At 36.5% G+C, this 23,063-nt stretch overlaps 4 protein-coding genes across 4 annotated transcripts in view; all 4 read right to left on the bottom strand.

The window, feature by feature from the left end:
* nptnb (neuroplastin b) overlaps positions 1–5,620 on the bottom strand; it is a 41,780-nt gene extending 36,160 nt beyond the window's left edge. The window contains exon 1 of the mRNA XM_059565431.1: positions 5,563–5,620. The gene's annotated coding sequence lies outside the window, so the exon portion shown is untranslated. The remainder of the gene's footprint in view (positions 1–5,562) is intronic.
* ugt5f1 (UDP glucuronosyltransferase 5 family, polypeptide F1) lies at positions 1,370–5,689 on the bottom strand. The gene is made up of 2 exons (XM_059565428.1): positions 5,563–5,689; positions 1,370–3,060 (listed from the first exon to the last, which is right to left on the bottom strand). Exon 2 carries the CDS (start codon positions 3,031–3,033, stop codon positions 1,450–1,452), a length of 1,584 nt encoding a protein of 527 aa, XP_059421411.1. The 5' UTR covers positions 3,034–3,060; positions 5,563–5,689; the 3' UTR covers positions 1,370–1,449.
* Positions 5,690–10,123: 4,434 nt separating this feature from the next.
* LOC132155750 (uncharacterized) lies at positions 10,124–14,669 on the bottom strand. Its single transcript, XM_059564461.1, has 3 exons — positions 14,242–14,669; positions 11,232–11,323; positions 10,124–10,564 (listed from the first exon to the last, which is right to left on the bottom strand). The coding sequence occupies exons 1-3, from the start codon at positions 14,627–14,629 to the stop codon at positions 10,514–10,516; spliced, it is 531 nt and encodes a 176-aa protein (XP_059420444.1). The 5' UTR covers positions 14,630–14,669; the 3' UTR covers positions 10,124–10,513.
* Positions 14,670–20,399: 5,730 nt separating this feature from the next.
* On the bottom strand, positions 20,400–21,071 carry LOC132155749 (xaa-Pro dipeptidase-like). Its single transcript, XM_059564460.1, has 2 exons — positions 20,868–21,071; positions 20,400–20,694 (listed from the first exon to the last, which is right to left on the bottom strand). Exons 1-2 carry the CDS (start codon positions 21,015–21,017, stop codon positions 20,551–20,553), a joined length of 294 nt encoding a protein of 97 aa, XP_059420443.1. The 5' UTR covers positions 21,018–21,071; the 3' UTR covers positions 20,400–20,550.
* Between the last annotated feature and the right edge of the window lie 1,992 nt (positions 21,072–23,063).

The raw sequence follows: 23,063 nt of genomic DNA, 5'->3' as shown, positions 1-23,063 counted from the left end.
TGGCTGCTAGTTAATGTCTACACTAAACATTTTGTTTCTATTCATGCTGACTTTTAGATTTAGGACTTAAGCAAAATTCACATGGTAAATCACTCATATCAAAAGTTTTTAGTTTTACTATTTTAAATTGTATTTGTCATTTTTGTTAATTACATGTATAATGAAATATTTTATATTTGATTATTTTTATAGGCTATTTATACACACATACATATACACATGTGTGTGTGTGTGTGTACATTAAGGTAAAATAGTAAATATAATAGTAAAATATATATGTGTGTGTGTGTGTGTGTGTGTGTTGAATAGAATTATATATTTAAAATATAATTATATATAATTCTATTTTACATTAATACATATGTGTGTGTGTGTATGTATGTATAAATGCTAAATAGAATTATACACAACAGAATTATATAATTCTATTTTACATAAATACATTGGTGTGTGTGTGTGTGTATGTATGTATGTATAAATGCTAAATAGAATTATACACAACAGAATTATATAATTCTATTTTACATAAATACATTGGTGTGTGTGTGTGTGTGTGTGTGTATGTATGTATAAATGCTAAATAGGATTATACACAACAGAATTATATAATTCTATTTTACATAAATACATTGGTGTGTGTGTGTGTGTGTATGTATGTATAAATGCTAAATAGAATTATATATATACATAACAGAATTATATAATTCTATTTTACATAAATACATTGGTGTGTGTGTGTATGTATGTATAAATGCTAAATAGATTTATATATATACATAACAGAATTATATAATTCTATTTTACATAAATACATTGGTGTGTGTGTGTATGTATGTATAAATGCTAAATAGAATTATACACAACAGAATTATATAATTCTATTTTACATAAATACATTGGTGTGTGTGTGTGTGTGTGTGTGTATGTATGTATAAATGCTAAATAGAATTATACACAACAGAATTATATAATTCTATTTTACATAAATACATTGGTGTGTGTGTGTGTGTGTGTGTGTATAAATGCTAAATAGAATTATATATATACATAACAGAATTATATAATTCTATTTTACATAAATACATTGGTGTGTGTGTGTGTGTGTGTGTTATGCATTTTTATGTCCAAAAGTTGGTCAATACTGAATCACAGAAGAACATTTACAATAAAAAAGAAAAAACAAGCATTTTTGTTGATTTAGCAAAAAATAATACATTTTATTACACGTTTTAATAATCTCTTTCAGCTGTTTCAGAATTTCAGAACTATTTCAATGTATACAGTTTGTGGGAAAACAAATCTCTTTTTTTTTTTTTGGTAAATGTTAGATTTTAAAAATATCAAGTTTTTATTTCTGTATCATATTATAACGTGCACCATCCTGTTGACCATCAAAAAAAAAACGAACAAAAAAAAGTTTCTGTTGTGACCTTAATGTGATCTCCACGCTTACTCTTGCTTCACTCGTTGTCTTTTTGCACATAACCTGCAACACAAACATCTAATCACTTTAAACACAATATAAACGGTTAAAGACACGATCGAAAACAAGAACACTACAACATCGACACTGTGGTACGAGTACCAGGGCATTTTATATGAGTCCGTGCGCAGGTGAGCAGCGCCTCGGTGTCTCATGACAAACTCAATCCAGAAGATGGCGCTGTTTAACGGATTTAATGGCACGTCTCTATGCAGACTGGATAGTTTCTGCATGTTCTTCCTGTAGGACGGCTCTGTAAGCACTTCCTGTAAGGCATCTTTAAATATATGTCTATCTATGGTTGAAATATCCACAACTTTAGCGACACCTCGATGTCTCATTTTTGAAAGGTTATCATCCTGATCGAAAACTAGCGGTAATCCGACTATAGGCACGGCATGATAAATAGCTTCAAAAATCCCATTATTGCCTCCATGAGACACAAAAACCTTGGTTTTAACATGTCCTAAGAGATCATTCTGTGGTAGCCACTTAACCAGTAAAGTGTTGTTGCCCAAAGTAGACGGAGGCTCTCCGGTGTATCTCCAAATCACTTTTTGTGGAAGCTGAGCAAACGCAGCCGCTATTTCATCAGCTATATCAAGAGGAAGTTGGGCAACAAATGTTCCTAAAGACATCACAATGACGCCATGCTCTCCAGAACTCTGCGCGAAATCCTCCAGATCCCTCTGCAACTCTTTTGCAGGTTTGCATTGGAAACCGCCGACGTAAATGGCGTTTGGCATAGTTGGCCGAGGAAATTCAAAGACGAAATCGACCGTCATGAGCCAAATATCAGCCGCTTGGAATAATTCAAAATAGTGCACATCAGGGCCAAAATATCGGTTGCACAAAGCGCTGTAGTGAGGCCCAACGATGCACTTGTAAAGGAAAAGCCGAATAGTGTAAAACAACACATTATACGTTCTCTGAAGGAAAGTCATGTTATCCGTCAGCTGAGAAAGCGGGAAGGGAACGTAAGACAGAGGAGACGGTGCTATCGCAAAATGCGCTTCTCCATGCACAGTAAATCGGACGTTGAAAACAAGAGGTAAGTTCAGATAATGCGCGAGAACAACACCTCCTCCGTTCGCTGGATCGGTCAACATTACGTCAAAGTTTGCCTGTTTGATTTGTTCCAGCAGCTTGGGATCTTTCTCGATAATATAGATCACCATTTCGCAAATCTTCCTGTGCATTTCGGAAAACTTCTCTTTTAGCTCCATGTCCAGTTGGAATCTGGTCCACGCCGACTGCCGCTGCCGGCGGATCTGCAGTTGTCTAGAAACAAAGCTGCTGTAAAACTGATCGTCTCCACCCAGAAGGAACGGGACGGTCAGTGAGACGTAGTGTGGCGACGTCTCTGAGATGAACCAGCCATCGAGGGCCCGGATCACGGTGATCTGATGGCCCCTGGAGTGAAGCTCCTGGATCAAGACGTTCAGGTTCACCCAGTGACTGCCTTCGTGAGGAAACACCAGGATTTTCCCACAATGCACTGGGAAGGTCAGGGTTAGAATGATGCTTGAGGCAATAAAGATCAAATCCATCCTTATATGAGGAGCACAAACATGTGTCTGAAAGACATAAACACAGCGTATGATGCTCTTCATTTATCAGACAAGCTTTGCTCTCGCTCTCTAATGCAGACCTGTGTGTTTGAATAGCTTTAAACTGAATTATACTGAAATTATCCAAAAACACAGTGAAATGTTGAAGCAAGATCACTATTATACACTCTCAGAAAAAAAGGTACAAAAGCTGTCACTGGGGCGGTTACCTTTTTTAAAAAGGCACACCTTTGTACCTAAAGAGTCCGTACTGGTACCTTAAAAGTACAAATTAGTACCTCAAAGTACATGTTAATACCTAAAGTGTACATATTAGTACCTAAAGTGTACCTTTTGAAAAGGTTCCACCCCAGTGACCGCTTTTGTACCTTTTTTTCCCGAAGTGTGGTGACAAGGTAACTGGATAAGAAGAAGAAGAAAAAAAACCTCTATATCCCCTTTTCTAAATCTTTAATTTAATACTGAGATATTGAAATAAGCTGAACTAAAGAATAAAGTATTAATAGCACCCAAGTATGTTTGTAGAATGTTAGCTCACATATGCTACAAGTGAGAACTCACAGTCTGTACAATATGTGATTTCTTTCAAGAAAAACAGTAGATAAAATGATTTTCAATGTCACAGTTCTCTCACATATACACATACGCAAGAATAATATTCAAATCAATGTTATTCATTCCTATATGGGACGTTCTGTAAATACAGAAACAGTAACACAGATTGTCATCTCATATAGGCTTATGGTTTTAATGTGGCAGAATTATACATTTGAGAGTATTAATCATTCCATGTAATAATTTCCAAGATGCACAGCACAATTCTGTTTTGACACTCAGACTTGTATTTCTCTGCCTGGTAAATTGTCGATGTGTTTCTGCATGAAAAATAAAGGAAGAAGAAAAAAAAAAACATCAGGAAACTGTTCTTACACAACCTTCGTGTGTGTCACCAGGAAACCATTTCATGCTTAAGGCAATTTTATAGGGTTTCGCATTGTTGCAATGTCCTTTTTTGGAACATTCAATTATATTTGCATAAAATTTTCCCCATTCACCAAACGTCTAGTTAACTACACAAAATTGGTTGCAAATGCCATTTCAAGCTGACTTTAAGAGAAATAATTGACTTGAATACTGTTCAGCATCTGCCAATGTACAGTATGACAAATACTTTACATTTACTCTGGGAACAAACTCAATCAAACATCTAGACATGATTGCATTGCAATGTATTTCAAGATCCATTTCAAGCAGTTTTACCCTTGTCCTGATAATAAACCTGTTTACATACGCTAAAACAAAAACATTCAACTCTGATTAATGAAATATCTTTGTGTGTCAGAAACAGTCCTGTTGAATTTCATCTAGACTGCGGTCAAAGTGGCCTTGATCTGAACAACCACATCCTCATATCACAATTAGAGGCACTTTTGAGTAATTCTGCATGAAGACTGCATGACTGTAAACTTCAACTTAAGACAAAATCAAGCAGCAAGTCAAAGATTCACACCCTGGATAAAAATATTTTGCCCTGGAGTACATTTACACCTCCTGATGTACAAGCCTTCCCATGATGCATTGCAAAATAAAAAACAAGATGTTCCTAACAGTGAACCTTTGTCAGGGTAGACGCCTTATTTTTTAAATCTGTCACCAATGTATAATCATTAAACACTGCGATCAGTCAAGTACACACCATACACACACACACACACACACACACACACACACACACACACGCGCATCAGTGTATTAATATCTGTATAGCCTTATCAATACATCCTACTGATATAAAATAATATCTTGATTTATTTGACAATAAATTATTGTATAACTCATAGCAAACTCAAGATAGTGTCAAACAGGATGGTAGCTATCTTGAACCCTGTGTACACACTTACAAACTTACCAGGGTAAATAATTATATTTACTAGCCTACAATAAATCTTGCTATTAGGTAACACTGTTACACTGGAACCTCCGTCAACATAATAAAATTTAAACATATAAAATAGTAATACAAATTTAGATAAGTACATAATGATAAAAAGCCGAACATAAAATGATAGTACGAAGACCATCTATGGGTGTATTTTACAGAAGTAACTGTAGTACTTATGGTTAACATGGTAATTTTTGTTAAGCCTGGAGGCAAACGTACATCAAAGTTATTCATAGACCGTTCTGATACAAAGAGAAAATAAAGAGTTCTATTTCCGGAAACAAAGTATCAGTTCAATCACTTTGACAGTCGCCGCTGTTCTTTGCTCTTGGAGGTCAAACACTGAAATCATCAAACTCTGTTGAGCTGTAGAGAGCTAAATACAACATTAAAACGACAATCCACACAAACAACAACGACTGAGTCCTGTGTGGCGCGGATGAAAACATGGAAGCTCATTTCAGATGGCGTGTTAAGAATTTACACTGTCTAAAACGAAGCGTGTCCACTCTTGGTTGTGTGTAAAAGCGGTTATGGTTTTTAATAAATTAAATAATTGCACTTACCAGCTGAACAGAAAGTGACAACAGTGCAGCGCGGTGAGCTCGTGTGAACCGCTTCTCTGTTTGTTTGGGTGAGTGGAGAGGCGGAGCTCATGAATATTAATTGCGTCATGTCCGTGATGATTGGACAATGTTTAGAGCGTCAGTACAAGCGTCATTACTATTCACAACCAGTATATATTTTAAACAGAGCACAATCATATCATAGAATACCCTGCTTAGTTCGATAGACAAATAAAACAAACAAGTAAACACTAAAAAAAATAAGAAAACAACAGTACTGAATACTAATACGCAGTACATTAAAATACACCATATGCAGAAATTCAGCTACATGAATAATTTACAGAAAGGTATACAAAACAAATAAATTTACTAGATCCAAATCCTCACAGTATTAGTACATTTTACCACTTATTTGTTTATATACAATACACTATACTGAAATAGTGACTGTCCAAAGATAAAGAAAAACCTATCAATTAATGTCAAATTCAAGGTATCAGCAGCTTTCTTGTGTTTGTACCAGTTGTTATCACTGGTTTTATCACGTGCTTATGAAGTGTCTTAAATTAGATCATGTCTATATGTATGTATATATGGTGATATAAACAATAAACTCATCCAGAGAAATAATCACTGGAGTCATAGTGTGACAACTAGCCCCATTGTGGTATCTGCTAGCTCTGTACTTTTACAGTGTTTTCTAATGCATCTTACAATGAGTGTCATGCCGAATCAGTCCAGAAGAGGGCGCTGTCTAATGGTTTTTAATGGTGTGTCTCTACTGTCGGATTGCCTGTAAGCAAAGATGATACTCAATAACAGACTATTCTTCAGGGTTTTCCACACATTTTGACTAATGAATAAACATGACTTTTCAGTAGTTCATAATTACTGGAAAAGGGTTTGTGCAAATATTTTTTACCCACAAAGAGCACTTTCTACTCAATTAAATACTTTAGACATTGTGCAAACTATAGAAATGTGTATTCATTATGTATATATATGACTTAAGGAACTTGTGATACAAATATGCACAACTACAAAATGGACAGGGGCAAGTTGTCCCAGTGGAATAGTCACAGTAACATTACAAAACAAACAAACAACAACAAAATAATGAAGTAAATAAATGTTTGTTTTCACTAGCAGTGTTTTATGCTGTTAGGGTTAGGTTTAAGGTTAAATTATCAGGCTACTAGTAATAGCTTTTGTGTAAACACAAGAACACACACACACACCCACACACACTGCAATACATTATTATAGATCAATGTTTTAATGTGACTACTTCAACCATTCACTGTGACAAAATGTACTCAAAACGTAAACGCTTTTTAACAGTGTAGCAACTCTGAGAAATTATATAGAAATATAAGGTTTATGAAGAAATTGGCTTTTTTCAGCTGTTACTGTTTTAAATTTGGTCAAAACTTGAGATCTTCATGAGCTCCTATCAGCAGCAAACACAGACTCTGTGTGGAAGAGACAAAACAAATAAACTGCTGTTATATTCATGCCCCTATAAAGCTATTATTACAAAATAAACATGAATCAGTTCTTTGGAAAACAGCTCAAATCATACGTGCACATGAATAAGAATAGTATGGAGTTGTTTGGCTCATGTTAATGTACTGTATCTAAGACTGTTTGCATTTATATTTTTCTTCTTAAAGGTACATGATGTGAGTTTTTTCAACATTTCATTTACAGTTTTTTACAATCGCTATGACAACTTTTGCAATACCTTTAACAATTTTCCTAAACTCTTAACACAGTTAGCATAACATCCGTCTTTGTAGGCTATACAATTAACACATTACTTGTTGATTTGACAAAAAATGCATAGAGTTAACACATATTTAAAATGCTTGAACTTCTTTTACACACAAGCTCAACCAAGACCAAAACAATGTAATTTTACAGTTAAATTTACAAATGTTTTCACACTGTATGTCAGAACAGATAACATCATGTTCTAAACATAACTTATATAGGCTAAAGTCAAAGTGAACAGCTGTTCATATTGTGAATTGAAACACAAATATATTCCCTGTATTTTATTCCATTGCTAATGAGAAAAAGCTTATTGCAGTTATGCAAATATATAAATCACAGCTGATGTTGACGTTTTTGCAATCGCATGATCATATGTTCTATAAGAGCACTCTTTGCTTTTTCTGTTTGTATATCTTGCAGTAATGTCTTTTTGCAAATAAAGTTTTTACTGTAGCAATTCTGTGTCTGTATTTATTTTATTTTATTTTACATAAACTGTACATTTTATAAAGCTACTCTGAGATGGGTATTAATTTTTTGTATTGAATGTCTGCAGCAAAAGAAACAAAATGCATGCATTTACTAAACCCAACAAAACTTACTGTAAATGTAGAGAGGCTTCAAAAGAAACTAGAGTGCAAAACACAATCTATGATCAATAGAATATACTGTCTGTTGTATAAGGGCAGACCTGACACATAAAATAATGCAGTTTCTGTAACTTCAGTTGTTTTGTCATTGTGTTATGATGACTAAATGTTCCTGTTGGAAGAGAACATATGTTAGTGTTTTAAATAATTATTTGATTTTGAAACGTGTTTTGTTAAACATAGTGCATTGTGTTAGTTCATTATTGTATTTTCAAAATTTTGTTTAAAATGTGTGATTTTGCGCATGAAATTAACCGTTTTGCCAATTGTGCGTTTTAGGTGTGTTGGTGCGTTAAGAGTTTAGGAAACTTGTTAAATGTATTGAAAAAACTGTCATAGCGATTGTAAAAAACTGTAAGTTTTGTAGGAGTTAATTACAGTTTAACAACTTTTGAAATTTTAATATGGAGGTAACAAACAGATGAACCAAACAAAGACCACTCAACTCATTGTATTATTTTATTAACAGTATTTGTTGTTATCTACAAATATATGCTACAGTATTTTGAAAGAATGTAATTGTATTGAGTGTTGTACCTCATGTTTTAGTAGCACTTCTTCAATCATCACTGCTGTCTGAGTCTTCAGATCAGGGCCAAAATCTTGCTTCAATGTTTTGAATTCTTCTTATAAGATCTTCTGTTTTTTCTTCAAGCTCATTTGTTTGTCTTTCCAGATTTTCAGTTTTTTCTTCAAGTTCATTTGTTTTGGTTTCCAGATCTCTTTTCTTTCTTTCAAGCACATCTGTTTTGTATTCCAGATCTTTTGTTTGTCTTTCCAGATTTTCAGTTTTTTCTTCAAGTTTATTTGTTTTGTTTTCCATATCTTCTGTTTTTCTTTCAAGTTCATCGGTTTTGTTTTCCATATCTTCCGTTTTTTCCTCCAGATTGCAAATTCTTTCTTCGTGATAAGCCATTTTTCTGATATTAAGCCTTATCTTTGACTGCTGCTGGTGTGTGAAGGTTGTGAAAAAAACTTATTCCCACCTTACGCTTATAAACCCCAGTGATTGCACAAGACAAGACAGGAACTTTTGTTCAGTCCGCACGTTTTATTAAGTACCAAGTTCCTTCTCAGATCAGAAACGGTGGGTGGACAGAACAATCCGTGCTGCAGTAAACAAATGCACTGCTACATGCAACGCCGGTCTCTCTGGCCCTAAAGCGAGTGAACGTCAGGAAAGCAGCATGTCCTGATGGGATTCCTGGTCGTGTTCTGAGGTCCTGTGCTGATCAGCTCGCTGGCTTGTTTACATGTATTTTTAATGAGTCCCTTGCCACCTCGGTGGTTCCCACCTCCTTCAGAAAAACTGTCATTATCCTTGTGCCTAAGAACAATAACGTCTCTTGTCTGAATGACTATCATCCAGTTGCCCTCACATTAACAGTCGTGAAGGTCTTTGAGAAACATATAAAAAACAACATCTGCCCCTCCATCCCTGATACTTCATGACATTAGCCCCAACAGATCCACTGAAGATGCCATCTCTCACATCCTGCACTCTTCCCTCACGCATATTGATGGCAATAACAGGAACTATGTAAGGCTGCTATTCATCGACTATAGCTCAGCTTTTAATACAATAGTCCCCATCAAGCTAGCTTCCAACCAAGCGACTCTAACCACCCTGGTAACTGTCCTTTTACTTTGCTGCCATCTGTATCATGAATTTGTATCGAAGCACCTGTTTCTCAGTGGGTTCTTCTATCTTACACCTTAAACTCTATAAATGATTATTTAGGTAGGATAAGGATAGACAAATGTAGCATAAACCATGAAGTACTCGCCAGCCGGCAGGTTGAAGTTCTTCAGGAATGATGTAGAAGACTGCCTTGTTGTTGCTCTTGAGGCTCAGTTTGTAGTTATAAGTAAAGTCTCACGGGAGGCAATCAAAACAATAAAATCTCTCATTTTATTAGTTACAATACAAAGCATTTAATGCAAAAATAAAACTGAGCTATGAGTGTGACAAATGTGACAATAATGTGTAATCAGAAAAATCAAAAACGTAACAGCACTTCCTGTTGAACTGCGAAGCACATTTTGAGAGAAACTGAGAAAAAGCAGTATAAGAACCTCTAATCAACAAACATTATTTTTGTTTTATTATTTTGGATTTTGGATTTAAAAAATACATATTTTTAAACAAGAAATATTTTCTACAAAATAACTGTAAATGGTTTAAATATGTAAAATTCAGAAATTCAGTACATTACTTCATACACTGAATATTATATTATTAATATATATTCGGATTGAAAACCGAAACTGAAAGGACAGCGCATGTGCAATGACGCAGAAGTAGCGTAATGACGTATGACGCGCAGAGCAAGCGGTTCTTCCTGTTGAACGAATCATATAAAGTGTGTCCCGGCATTATAAAATGTGCGCATATCAAAGCTTGATCACTCTGTGTTTAGCGTTCATGTAAACACTATCGGAATGAAATTGAAACAAAAATTGTGCATGCAAACATAGGAGAAATATAGAATACGCGGCGATATATTGAAATATCCACTGGTCTAGACGGATGCAGATCTTGATGTCCTTCTTGATTGAGGAAAATAAGTTCTCTGTGTGGAAGAGATGAAAGAAATAAACTGCCGTTACTGTATATTCACATTCATATGTCTATTATTATAGAGTAAACATGAATCAGTTCTCAGGAAAACAGAACAGCTGTTGTGAAATGATGGATTATAACTCCACTCAAATAGTAGAGGTATAGCCTATTCATGTAGAGGTTATTTGACTTGTGTTAGCGTTTCAATACCACAACACCAAGTATTGGAAGAATTTAAAATCTAACAGGAAAAATAATATTGACTTTCCTTACCGTGGCCTCACTAACGTGTGCTCTGATGTTATATTTAGAACTACAATTTACAAATGCTTCTGCTCAAATAAATATGCATGTGTATATGGAAAAAAAATGTAATGTAACTTTGTAATGTAAATTAATGCAGCCTCCTCATCTACAAGATTCTGTATAAAAGGACATGTCTTTTTTCTCAATTTCAACGAATGAATGCAAAAAATGCTTTTCAATAATAATAAAAATTTGCATTAAGTTAGTACCATTTGCATTATTTCGTTAGTTCATGGGGTCAGTTAGCACAACTTTTAAAGAGAGTTTAATATGATGTAACAAATAACTCAACTCACATTGGTCTGATAGTAATATGATTCATTTAGACATTCTTGAATCATTTCTGCTGTTCTGAAAGAATGTGATTGTACCTCATGGTTTAAATGTTGTTGTCTCAGTCTTCTGTTTTCTAAATCGAGATCTCGTATTCTTTCTTCCAGATCTTCTATTGTTTCTCTCAGATCTGTTGCTCTCAGATCTTCAGTTTCCTGAACATGTGCATGAAATGCCTCCAGATTGCCTGGAAACTCATCACAGAATCTTTGCAGCTCACCCCGATCACCGGAGAGATTCATCGCGTGCCGAATGGGCTGGTTATTAGCATGTTTGAAAGTCCACTGAGCAGAGATTCCTCTATATCTATCCTTAATTATATCGATCCACCAGCCGTCACCCGTGGGTCTGAAGAGCAGAACATGCAGACCGTCTTGACGATTTATTCTGAAGAGAACGTCTGGATGTTGGTTCAGCTGTGTCTCTCTGTGTCTCTTTTGTGCTGCTGCAGTCATGTTTTCAACATCCACTCCTTCATACATGTCTCTCACAGCTGCCATTTCTGCCTCAACGTTACTGAAATATGATCTTCTGCATTACATCAGAGATTCTCCTGCAATGGTGCAATCCACTACAAAACACACAGGGAGCAAAGGCAGGAACTTGCTCAGCCCACCACAAATTTGGCAAGAATCCATATGTGTGTGTTTTCCAGATAGAGTCGCTCAAACCGAAACGAAACCAAACTCAACACACATAGCTTATAAAGTCTAAATCAATCAGCCTCTGTGTATGTAATAATATTACAATCAAATAGAAAAATGTATTTACAGGACAAAGAGAGAGAGGCATTAAAAGAGGAGGAACTAAAGACGAGAGGAAGTAGAGAAACAGTGTTTTCCAGGAAAGATGAATCACGTTTGACCTTGTGTTCATGTCATTTATAAAGACACAAAGACAAATAGACAGTTTCAGCATTTAAAACAAATGCTTTACAATTCCATTCAGTCATGTTTTTGTTTTTTTATTATGATTAACTTATATGATTATTTGTTTATAGGTTTTATAAACAGTTTATTCAGTGCATAAAAAAGAAAGGAAGAAAGAGAGAAAGAAAGAAAGAAAGAAAGGAAGAAAGAAAGAAAGAAAGAAAGAAAGAAAAAGAAGGAAAGAAACATAGCACTGAATTGTAATACAAGCAGTATACTGAAATCCAGGTGCATATAATTTACAAAAATAAATAAATATTTCACACAGATTACAAACACTTAGATTTTTAATCACTGGCACCAAAGGGCACTTTTTTGTAACATTTCTTGTGCATATTTTTCAACTGTCATATCAAAAAAATATAAATTTACAAGAGTCAAACCTAGTGTTTAACCCCGTGCACACATTTACAATAAAACAAGTAAATAAGTAGATATTTCTAACAATAAAATTGTGGTAACTTGGTATTAGGCACCACTGAGAGACGCTGGGAATGCTGTCAATAAAATAAAATAGAATTAAATGAATGAGTGAATAAAGTAAGGCCTATATATATAATGACATAAAGATATACATTAAAAAATTAAATAAAGACAGTGGCATAAAGAACATACGTATATTGATGAATTTTACTGGTTTACTGATGTAGCACTGGTTTGCACTATAGTAATAGTTTCTCCTTGTGTGTGTGTGTGTGTGTGTGTGTGTGTGATTTTAGTTATAAGCGAATAGCTGTTGGTAAACAACTGAAGACAGTAAAACCCCACTCACTTACATTATTATAGTTAATGGCAGCCTCACTCAGTATGTGCAAACTTACTATAGTATATACAGTGTGACACACGAGGATAATGTGTGTTAACAGTGTATCAATGAAAACTATTTTATTTATTTATTTATTGTGTTCAAGATTTGATAAGATTTTTAACTTTTAAAGATGGAAGATGAAAAGCAATAATATAAATTTTAACAGTTAATCCAAACACTCAACTTATTTATCAATGTTGTACATTTATGACATTTTGAACCATTTCGACAATATTAGCTATTCTGAATGAATGTGATTCTGTTGAACGTTGTTCCTCACCAATTTTTTTTTTTTTTTAATTTTGTCATTGCTGACTAATTAATGATTTCCAGATGTTTAATCTTTCCTGCAGATCTTGTGTTTATGCCCGCAGCTTTTTTTGTTTGTTTTTGTTTTGTGGTCTTTGTGGTTTTGGCAGATCTTCTGTTTTTCCTAGCTCTTCTTTTGTTTTTGTTTTCTAGCTCTTCTTTTTCTTCTTTTAGCTCTCCTATAAATTCTTAATTCTTCTGATCAAAAGATGCAGATCTTCATGTCTTCGTGGTCTCTGTGTGGAAGAGATGAAACAAATAAAATACTGTAAAGTCATGCTCTCATGTCTGTTATTATAGATGAACAAGAATCAGTTCTGAGGAAAACTGAAAGGATGTTAGTAGATGATGAAATGCAGCTCATATTGTACATCCACTCAAATAGGTTATATGTTGGGAACACTTTATTTTAAGGATCAGTTCTTGCTATTAATTAGTTGTTTATTAGCATGCATATTACTAGTATATTGGCTGTTTATTAGTACTTATAAAGCACATATTAATGCCTTATTCCACATGACTGTATTTTAGATCTCTTTATCCACCCCATAACTACACAACTATCATACTAACGATTAATAAGCAGCAAATAAGGAGTTTGACTCCTAATTAAACCTTAGTTAATAGTGAATATGTGTTCCCTATTCTAAAGTGTTACAGAGATGTTCTGACACTGGTCTGGTTGGTTCAGTTTTCATGATTTGTTAAATATCTCCGGTGGAACAAACATTAACACAAATAAATGAAATGAAAGAAGAACAATCGTTCTTGACCGATGTTTCACTGGGGTCAGTTAGAACAACATTAACAGATAGACCCAGTCACTCAACTCACATTCATCTGATGTGATAACATTTTAATCCATTTCAATAAAATTTGCTGTTTTGAAAGAATGTGATTGTATTGAATATTGTAGCTACCTCATGTTTTAGGGCGCTCTTCGTAATTGTTGTCTAAGTCCTCTGTTTTCTACTCTGAGGTCTTGCATGGCTGTTTCCAGACCTTCTATTGTTGTTCTATGTTCTTCTATTGTTGCTCTCAGATCTTCAGTTTCCTGAACATGGGCACGACACTCCTCCAGATTGCCTGGAAACTCATCACAGAATCTTTGCAGCTCATCCCGATCACCGGAGAGATTCATCGCGTGCCGAATTGGCCGGTTAACAGCATGTTTGAAAGTCCACTGAGCAGAGATTCCTCTATATCTATCCTTAATTACATTGACCCACCAGCCGTCATCTGTGGGTCTGAAGAGCAGAACATGCAGACCGTCTTCACAATATATTCTGAAGAGAACGTCTGGATGCTGATTCAGCTGCGTCTCTCTGTGTGCTTTTGTTCTCTCATCACCTGGCTCATACATGTCTCTGACCCTGATTTGCAATGCCATTTCTAGTCAGTGCTGAAGATTGTGAAATTCCTGTTTAAAACCTCCTGTTAACCGCCTCATCCTTATAAACCCTGATAGCGCAAGCCAAGCAGAAGATGACAGGAGCTATTGTTCAGTTCAGCACATATTTGACTAAGTACACAAATGAGCATATGTCTCCGGACATGAAACTGAAATCATGGTATAGTGCTGAGTGTTGACCATTAAAATATAATATATGCCACAGTACTGAATGATATGTTGGAATAATAACAAAGCACATCAAAAGTACCATAGTAATACCATTGTATATAGTTTACAGAGCTTTTCATATATTAACCCTGCAGCATTTTAAACTCAGGTTGACATTTTTCACACTGTTCAGTCTTTATCCAGGGTTAAGAATGAATCTTTGATATTAAGGGTTTGTAGTTTCCCACTGTACATTCTTAATACTCTTATTCACATTTCTGCGTCAGTATCACTGATTGCATGAATACAGTACGTGATCAGTTTAAATATCAGCTTGTCTTCTGTATTCTTCATGGTAACATCCAATTTGCCCTGAACAGACTTTTTGGACAATAACTGCACAAATAAATAGCTCTCTTCTTCACTCCCGCAGAAGCCGGATATACCACAATATTACAAATGTGAAACACTGCTTAGCTGTAGACAGACAGACAGACAATCAAAGATATATGTAGTTAGAAAAGGGAAGTATTTTAAAATATCTTGACCGCCCTTGAATATCATTCGGTTCATGTGTTTTTCAGCCTGGTATTTCATTAAATGTAAATCTGCAAACTCTCTGCATCCAGGTGATTTACTGGAAAAGAAGGTAATTTAAGAGAAAGCCACATGACTCAATGGCTGTTTTGCACACACTGTATACAGTATGCAAACAAACACAGCCAGTATCTATTTGAATGGAGAAAGAGGAGAATCTCCAAAACTATTTGCAATTACACTTCAGTAACATTTCAGATCATTCCAGGGAATGGTATCATACATTTTGATCCTTTTGTCTCATTAAACTGTAACACAACACAGTCACATTTGATATACACAGTCACATATATGATGATATAAAAATAAGATGTTGATTAAAAACATGTGAGAGCAGAGCTGCTTTTGTTAAGAATATCAAACTCTGACCATCAAAGCACAAAATGTTACACGGCTGCTACATGAAAGCATAAATGATCCTGTAATTCATCTGCAATATGCTTTATGGGAAATTATTTTTAGCCGTCATGTGACTGATCTCCCTTTATAGAGTGAGATACCAAAGATACTCGTTTCTTTAGATCATCATCATCATCATCATCTCTTCAGAGTTTCTGGCTGCTGAGACACATTAGGAGACATAATCGTAAGTGTAATAAATCAGCTTTCCATTGATGTGTGGTTTGTTAGGAAGACAATATTTGTCTGAGATACAACTATTTGGAAATAGTTGAGGGAGCTAAAAAAATCTAAATATCGAGAAAATCATCTTTAAAGTTGTCCAAATGAAGTTCTTAGCAATGCATATTACTAATCAAAAATTAAGTTTTGATATATTTATGGTAGGACATTTGCAAAATATCTCCATGGAACATGATCTTTACTTAATATTAGTGGTGGGCATAGATTATTTTTTTAAATCTAGATTAATCTCACTGTGATCTTGAAATTAATCTAGATTAATCTAGATTAAAATGGCTCATTCGAATTCTGCCGAAGGCATACAGAATATGTGTGTTACCCAAATAAAATTGACAAACAGTAAGTCTTTGAGAAAGGGTTTATCAAGCTAGGTGGTGCATTAGAAAAGGGGCTCATCTCCTGTTTCCAAAATGCATCACAAAGTGCTTGAAAAAGCTGTAAACTAATTCCACATTGCACAAAGTGCAAACAATTACCAGTGGGCCCTGTTTGAAATGGGTTAATTTGTATGTTTGTTTATTTGTATTTATTTGTGCTATTTACACAATGTTTAAATTTTTTTCAAGTTTGTAGGTGTCAAGGTACAGAAACCAAATAATTAAATGTAAAATAGCACTGGATAGTCTTCAATGTAAAAATGAAATATGCAATCAAACCTACATTTATTCAGACACCTTCAACATTTCTCACATTATTACAGTTTTGCTATATATATCAAAAATTATATCTGGTGTCTGAATACTTTTTGGTTTGACTGTTAAAACTACAAAGTAATTCAGTCAAGAGCAGTGAGTGATTTTCATTTTCTTGGATTAACATTACAGTCAGTTGCTAAATTAGGCGCGGTCACTTTAAGAGACGATGAACGCATCCAATATAATACACATCCCATTTTTTTCCTCAACTGTTTACTTTCACTTAAGAAATAACCAGTCATAAGGGTCAATTTTTAGAAATTGAGATTTATGCATAATCTGAAAGCCAAATAAATCATCTTTCCATTGATGTGTGGTTTATTAGGATCAGACAATATTTGGCCAAGATACAACTATTTTAAAATTTGGAATCTGAGGGTGCCATATTCAACCATTTCTGCCAACCTGCAATATTAGCTATTCTGAACGAATGTGATTCTGTTGAATGTTGTACCTCACATTTTAGGCAGCACTTTTTTTCCCTAGACATTGCTGACTAATTAATGATTTCCAGATGTTTAATCTTTCCTGCAGATCTTGTGTTTATGCCCGCAGCCGTTCTTTCTTTCTTTTTCTTTCTTTTTTTTTTTACCAGCCTTTGTGTTTTTGGCAGATCTTATGTTCTTCCCCAGCTCTTCTTTTGTTCTTTCTAGACATTCTTTTTCTGCTTCAGCTCTTCTATTAATTCTTCCACTTTGTTTTTGTTTTCAGCTTTTCTTTTTTCACATCTTGTTTTTTTTCCCCAGATGTTTTATTTTTGCTTCCTGTTCTGAATGTACAGTGTTTGATTTAATGCCACGTCTCTTTGGAGACTTGTAAACACACATACACACACACATGCAACGCGCAAAACTCCGCATTTGAACATTCAATAGCAAGTACTTAAACTATTATATTTTTGAAATATCTGTTAAGTATCCAGTGAACACAACTAAATCACATGGACCTCGAGATTCATTGTAAAACTTGAATCAACAATAAAATTCAAAAATGTATTTGAATGTTTCATAATTTCAAAAGTGTTACTGAGTCATCACAAGTGTGTTTTATACGTTTTAATTTTATAGTTTAATTATTAAAAGTTCTGTTGGCCAAAGTAATGTTTTCACATACGTCATGTTTATTCAACAAACTGTAACTTTTTAATAAATAAATAAAATTGTAAAATAAATAAATAACACCTTAAAGCACAAAACTGTCACGTACGGTGATACAAGAAGCACGGAAGAGATCCAAATGCAGGTAAAAGGTTTATTGAGGGGCAATCCAAAAAGCATAAACAGTCCAGGCAGGGTCAAAACCAGAAAATCCAAAAACATAAAAACAAATCAAGAACACACGGGAAGAGCAGACTCTGGGAGGTATCATTCATACGACAAGGACTCCGTCAATCAATTAACTAAAACAAGGAGGAAGGTGACCAAATAAGGGAACAGGAAGTGATAATATGAGCGACACCGTGGGAACGGAGGACACCTAGTGGACACCCAGGGAACACAACCCAGACACTGTGACAAAAACTCAAAGAGGTTAACAGGACAACAGAGGAGGATTGACTCAGGAAGAACTAAAAACTAGAGGGAATAGAGAAACAGTGTTTACCAGGAAAAATGAATCATATTTTAACTTGTGTCCATGTCATTTATAAACAAAAAGAATTGATTTAATATTTAATTTAATTAGTGCTTTCCATTTCCAATGAGTTTCCCATGAGTTCAAGTTTATAGTTGTTTTTATTTTTTTATTATAGTTAATTGATATAATTATTTATTATATAGCTTTTATAAGCTATATATGTTTTATTTAGTGCACAATAACATTTTACAACAATACATAAAAATTAATTAATTAGTTAATTAACATACATAGCACTGAATTGCAATTCATGTGGTATACCAAAATCCAGGTGCATATAATACACAGAAATAAATAAATCAGTAAATAAATAGTAATCATTTATTTATTCAGCTAAAGTTATGATGGGATAGATGGTCTGGTTTATTAAGTTACAGTATCTTGATTTGTTGTCTAACAAAAAATCAAGTTATTAACAAAAACAGATGAAACAGAAAAAATCTGAACAGAAAAAATCTGTTATTAACAAAAACAGATGAAATGAAAAATAAAAATAAGACTGTCAAAACACATTTCCTACATTTTGTTCATTCATGACCAGTGTTTCATTGGGGTCAGTTAGAACAACTTTAAAAAAATAGTACTGAGTGATAACCATATTCATATATCATGGCATCTACAGTGATCCAAAGCACTTAATAGAGTACCATGGTAATGCCAATGTGACTATCACATTAACCCTATTCAGTCTTTATCTTGGGTTAAAAATAAATCCTAGATTTTCAGGTTTTGAAGTTTCACACTGTATATTAATATTAATGTCTTTGTATTTCTGTGTCAGTGTCACTGATTGCATGAATACAGTATGTGATCAGTTTTAATAACAGCTTGTGTTGCTCTTGAGCATCAGTTGGACTTCTGTATTCTTCATGGTAACATCTAATTTGCCCTGAACAGACTTATTGTACAATAACTGCACAAATAAATAGCTCTCTTCTTCACTCCCATAGAAGCAGTGCAAATCTGGTGCAACTCTGCAAAAATTATTCATTCAGAAATGAAAAATCATATGGAGTTAAACATCTGACACAACCAGATCTACAACATAGCTAAGAGTGTCCACCCTTACAGGAAAATGAAAATTCATCAATAAACATTTCAGAGAAAAGATGAGGTTTCATGAGAACTGAACTGCTGGAAACAAACTATTAAATTAAAAAAGTAAATGCGCGACCAAAATAAAAAAATAAAATAGCTGAGTAAATAAGCTTAAAAAGCAATAGGAATAATAGTTTTTAAACTGACTTCTAAACAAAACTATTTGTTGTAAGAAGGTAAGACGTGAGTTTGAGGAGTCCCGTGTTAAACCTCTAGTTAGAAAACAGAAAAACTTTCTGCCTTTTCAAATCAGTTCTCTTGATGCAAATAAACTTATACAGTTGCTATGAAGTGAACACAATTAACAATGGAAACTCATGATGACGGAGCAAACTCTCTGCATCCAGCTGATTTACTGGAAAGAAGTTCATTTAGTGGAAGTCAGGCGAATCTTAGTACTGTTACACCTTGAAACTCAAACTATGATCTACACGTTTGCAGTTTTACACGTAAGCAGCAGGTAATCAAGCAGAGCCAGTATCTACTGGAATGAAGAAAGATGAGAATCTCCAAAACTGTTTGACAAGATTACACTTCAGTAATGTTTCAGATCAGCACTGTACAATCGGACAATAATGATTTCATACATTTAGATGTACATCTTTAGCTTTAATCATAGGATAAAATCCAAAAGACAGTTTTCTCCTTGAACTGTAACAGCTCTTGATTCCTACATCACTGAGTGTGAGGAGCTTTCTCTGTTCCTGCTATTCTACCAATTACAGTTTGACAAACACATCATATGGGATTTAAATAATGACAGTAAATGACATTTCACACACGATTCTAAATGATGCTAGAAAAATCAGAGCTTTATTAAAAATAAGCATTGCATTGTCTTACAAACTTGCAGAAAGTGTACAGAACATAATGCAGATGAGTTGAGTGAAGTTCTTTTAATTCAGGCTGCTTTTGTTAAGAATATCAAAATTAAAGCAGAAAATGTTACACGGCTGCTACATGAAAGCATAAATGATCCTGTAATTCATCTGCAATCTGATTAATGGCTGACTGATCTCCCTTTGTAGAGTCAGATATCAAAGATGCTTGTTTCTTTAGATCGTCATCATCATCATGATCTCTTCAGAGTTTCTGGCTGCTGATGGGACTGAAGGCTTTGGGTGTCTGATCCTCCATGAAGGCCTCGATCTCCTCCACGGTTCGAGGGACGCAGGTCAGCAGCTCCACGCCGTCAGCCGTCACAGAGATATCATCCTCAATACGCACCTGAGACACACACGAGGAGACATAATCATAGAAATACAGTCTGGACTTTCACAAATGTAGATTGATAATATCTGAAACAATGGCGCTTCAGTGCTTTTGATCGTAAAGTAATATCATGAAGATAAAACATATATATAGAGGTTTAGTTTGTGGTGGGTCTGATGTGTTCTGACCCCGCCGAAGCCGCGGAAGCGTGTCAGGACGTCGTTGTTGATGAAGCCGCACTGCGTCGCTGATTTCAGAGCGTTATCCAGCAGGTGGTTGATGAAGTAGATCCCCAGCTCCACCGTGAGGACCATGCGCTCCTGCACCACACGGCCCATCCGCAGACTCTTCAGCCCCGGCTCATCAATGCGCTCGACGCCCTGAAACACACCACAGACATGTTAATCACAGGAACCTGGAGAGCTTTGGGTTCAACCGAGGTGTCTACATTTAAAGATTTACATTTGAAAAGTTTACATTTTAAATTATGGAACTGAGAATTCCGCTCAAAATTGTTACAAATGTAATACATATTAATATAATGTGGTTATGCATTATAATGCAAGATTTATTTCTTGGCCACAGCTGTTCATATTAAGAAGTTTGCTTTACATCCATCCATCCATCCATCCATCCATCCATCTTCTTCCGCTTATCCGGGGCCAGGTCGTGGGGGCAGCAGTCTAAGCAGAGCACCCCAGACTTCCCTCTCCCTAGACACTTCCTCCAGCTCTTCTGGGGGGACACCGAGGCGTTCCCAGGCCAGCCGGGAGACATAGTCTCTCCAGCGTGGCCTAGTTCTTCCCCGGGGTCTCCTCCCAGTGGGACGCGCCCGGAACACCTTCCCGGGAAGGCGTCCAGGAGGCATCCGGAACAGATGCCCGAGCCACCTCAGCTGACCCCTCTCGATGTGGAGGAGCAGCGGCTCTACTCTGAGCTCCTCCCGGGTGACTGAGCTTCTCACCCTATCTCTAAGGGATGGCCCAGCCACCCTGCGGAGAAAGCTCATTTCGGCCGCCTGTATCCGGGATCTTGTCCTTTCGGTCATGACCCAAAGCTCATGACCATAGGTGAGAGTAGGAACGTAGATTGACCGGTAAATCGAGAGCTTCGCCTTGCGGCTCAGCTTTTTCTTCACCACGACAGACCGGTACATCGACCGCATTACTGCAGAAGCTGCACCGATCCGTCTGTCAATCTCCCTTTCCATCCTTCCCTCACTCGTGAACAAGACCCCAAGATACTTAAACTCCTCCACTTGAGGCAGGAACTCTCCACCAACCTGAAGTGGGCAAGCCACCCTTTTCCGACTGAGGACCATGGCCTCGAATTTGGAGGTGCTGATTCTCATCCCAGCCGCTTCACACTCGGCTGCAAACCGTCCCAGGAACAAGTCTGACTTACTGCTGGCAATACGAACCAAGCTCCTGCTCCGGTCGTACAGGGACCGGATAGCTCTTAGCAAAGGGCCCCGGACCCCATACTCCCGGAGCACCCTCCACAGGCCGCCGCGAGGGACACAGTCGAATGCCTTCTACAAATCCACAAAGCACATGTGGACTGGTTGGGCAAACTCCCATGAACCCTCCAGCACCCTGTAGAGGGTATAGAGCTGGTCCAGTGTTCCACGGCCTGGACGAAAACCACACTGTTCCTCCTGAATCCGAGGTTCTACTATCGGCCGGATTCTCCTCTCCAGTACCCTGGCATAGACTTTCCCAGGGAGGCTGAGAAGTGTGATCCCCCTGTAGTTGGAACACACCCTCCGGTCCCCCTTCTTAAAAAGAGGGACCACCACCCCGGTCTGCCATCCCAGAGGCACCGTCCCCGACTGCCACGCGATGCTGCAGAGGCGTGTCAGCCAAGACAGCCCCACAACATCCAGAGACTTGAGGTACTCAGGGCGGATCTCATCCACCCCCGGTGCCTTGCCACCGAGGAGTTTCTTGACTACCTCGGTGACTTCAGCTTGGGTGATGGACGAGTCCACATCTGAGCCCTCAGCCTCTGCTTCCTCAATGGAAGACGTGACAGCGGGATTGGGGAGATCCTCAAAGTATTCCTTCCACCGTCCAACGACATCCCCAGTTGAGGTCAACAGCTCCCCACCTCTACTGTAAACAGCGTTGGTAGGGCACTGCTTCCCTCTCCTGAGGCGCCGGACGGTTTGCCAGAATCTCTTCGAGGCTGACCGAATCTCTCCATGGCCTCACCGAACTCCTCCCAGGCCCGAGTTTTTGCCTCCACAACCTTCCGGGCTGTAGTCCGCTTGGCCTGCCGGTACCTGTCAGCTGCCTCAGGAGTCCCACAAGCCAACCAGGCCCGATAGGACTCCTTCTTCAGCTTGACGGCATCCCTTACTTCCGGTGTCCACCACTGGGTTC

The sequence above is a fragment of the Carassius carassius genome, chromosome 13 (genome assembly GCF_963082965.1).
Source record: "Carassius carassius chromosome 13, fCarCar2.1, whole genome shotgun sequence".
NCBI classification, from domain to species: Eukaryota; Metazoa; Chordata; class Actinopteri; order Cypriniformes; family Cyprinidae; genus Carassius; species Carassius carassius.
This window is presented reverse-complemented; position numbering and strand designations above follow the sequence as displayed.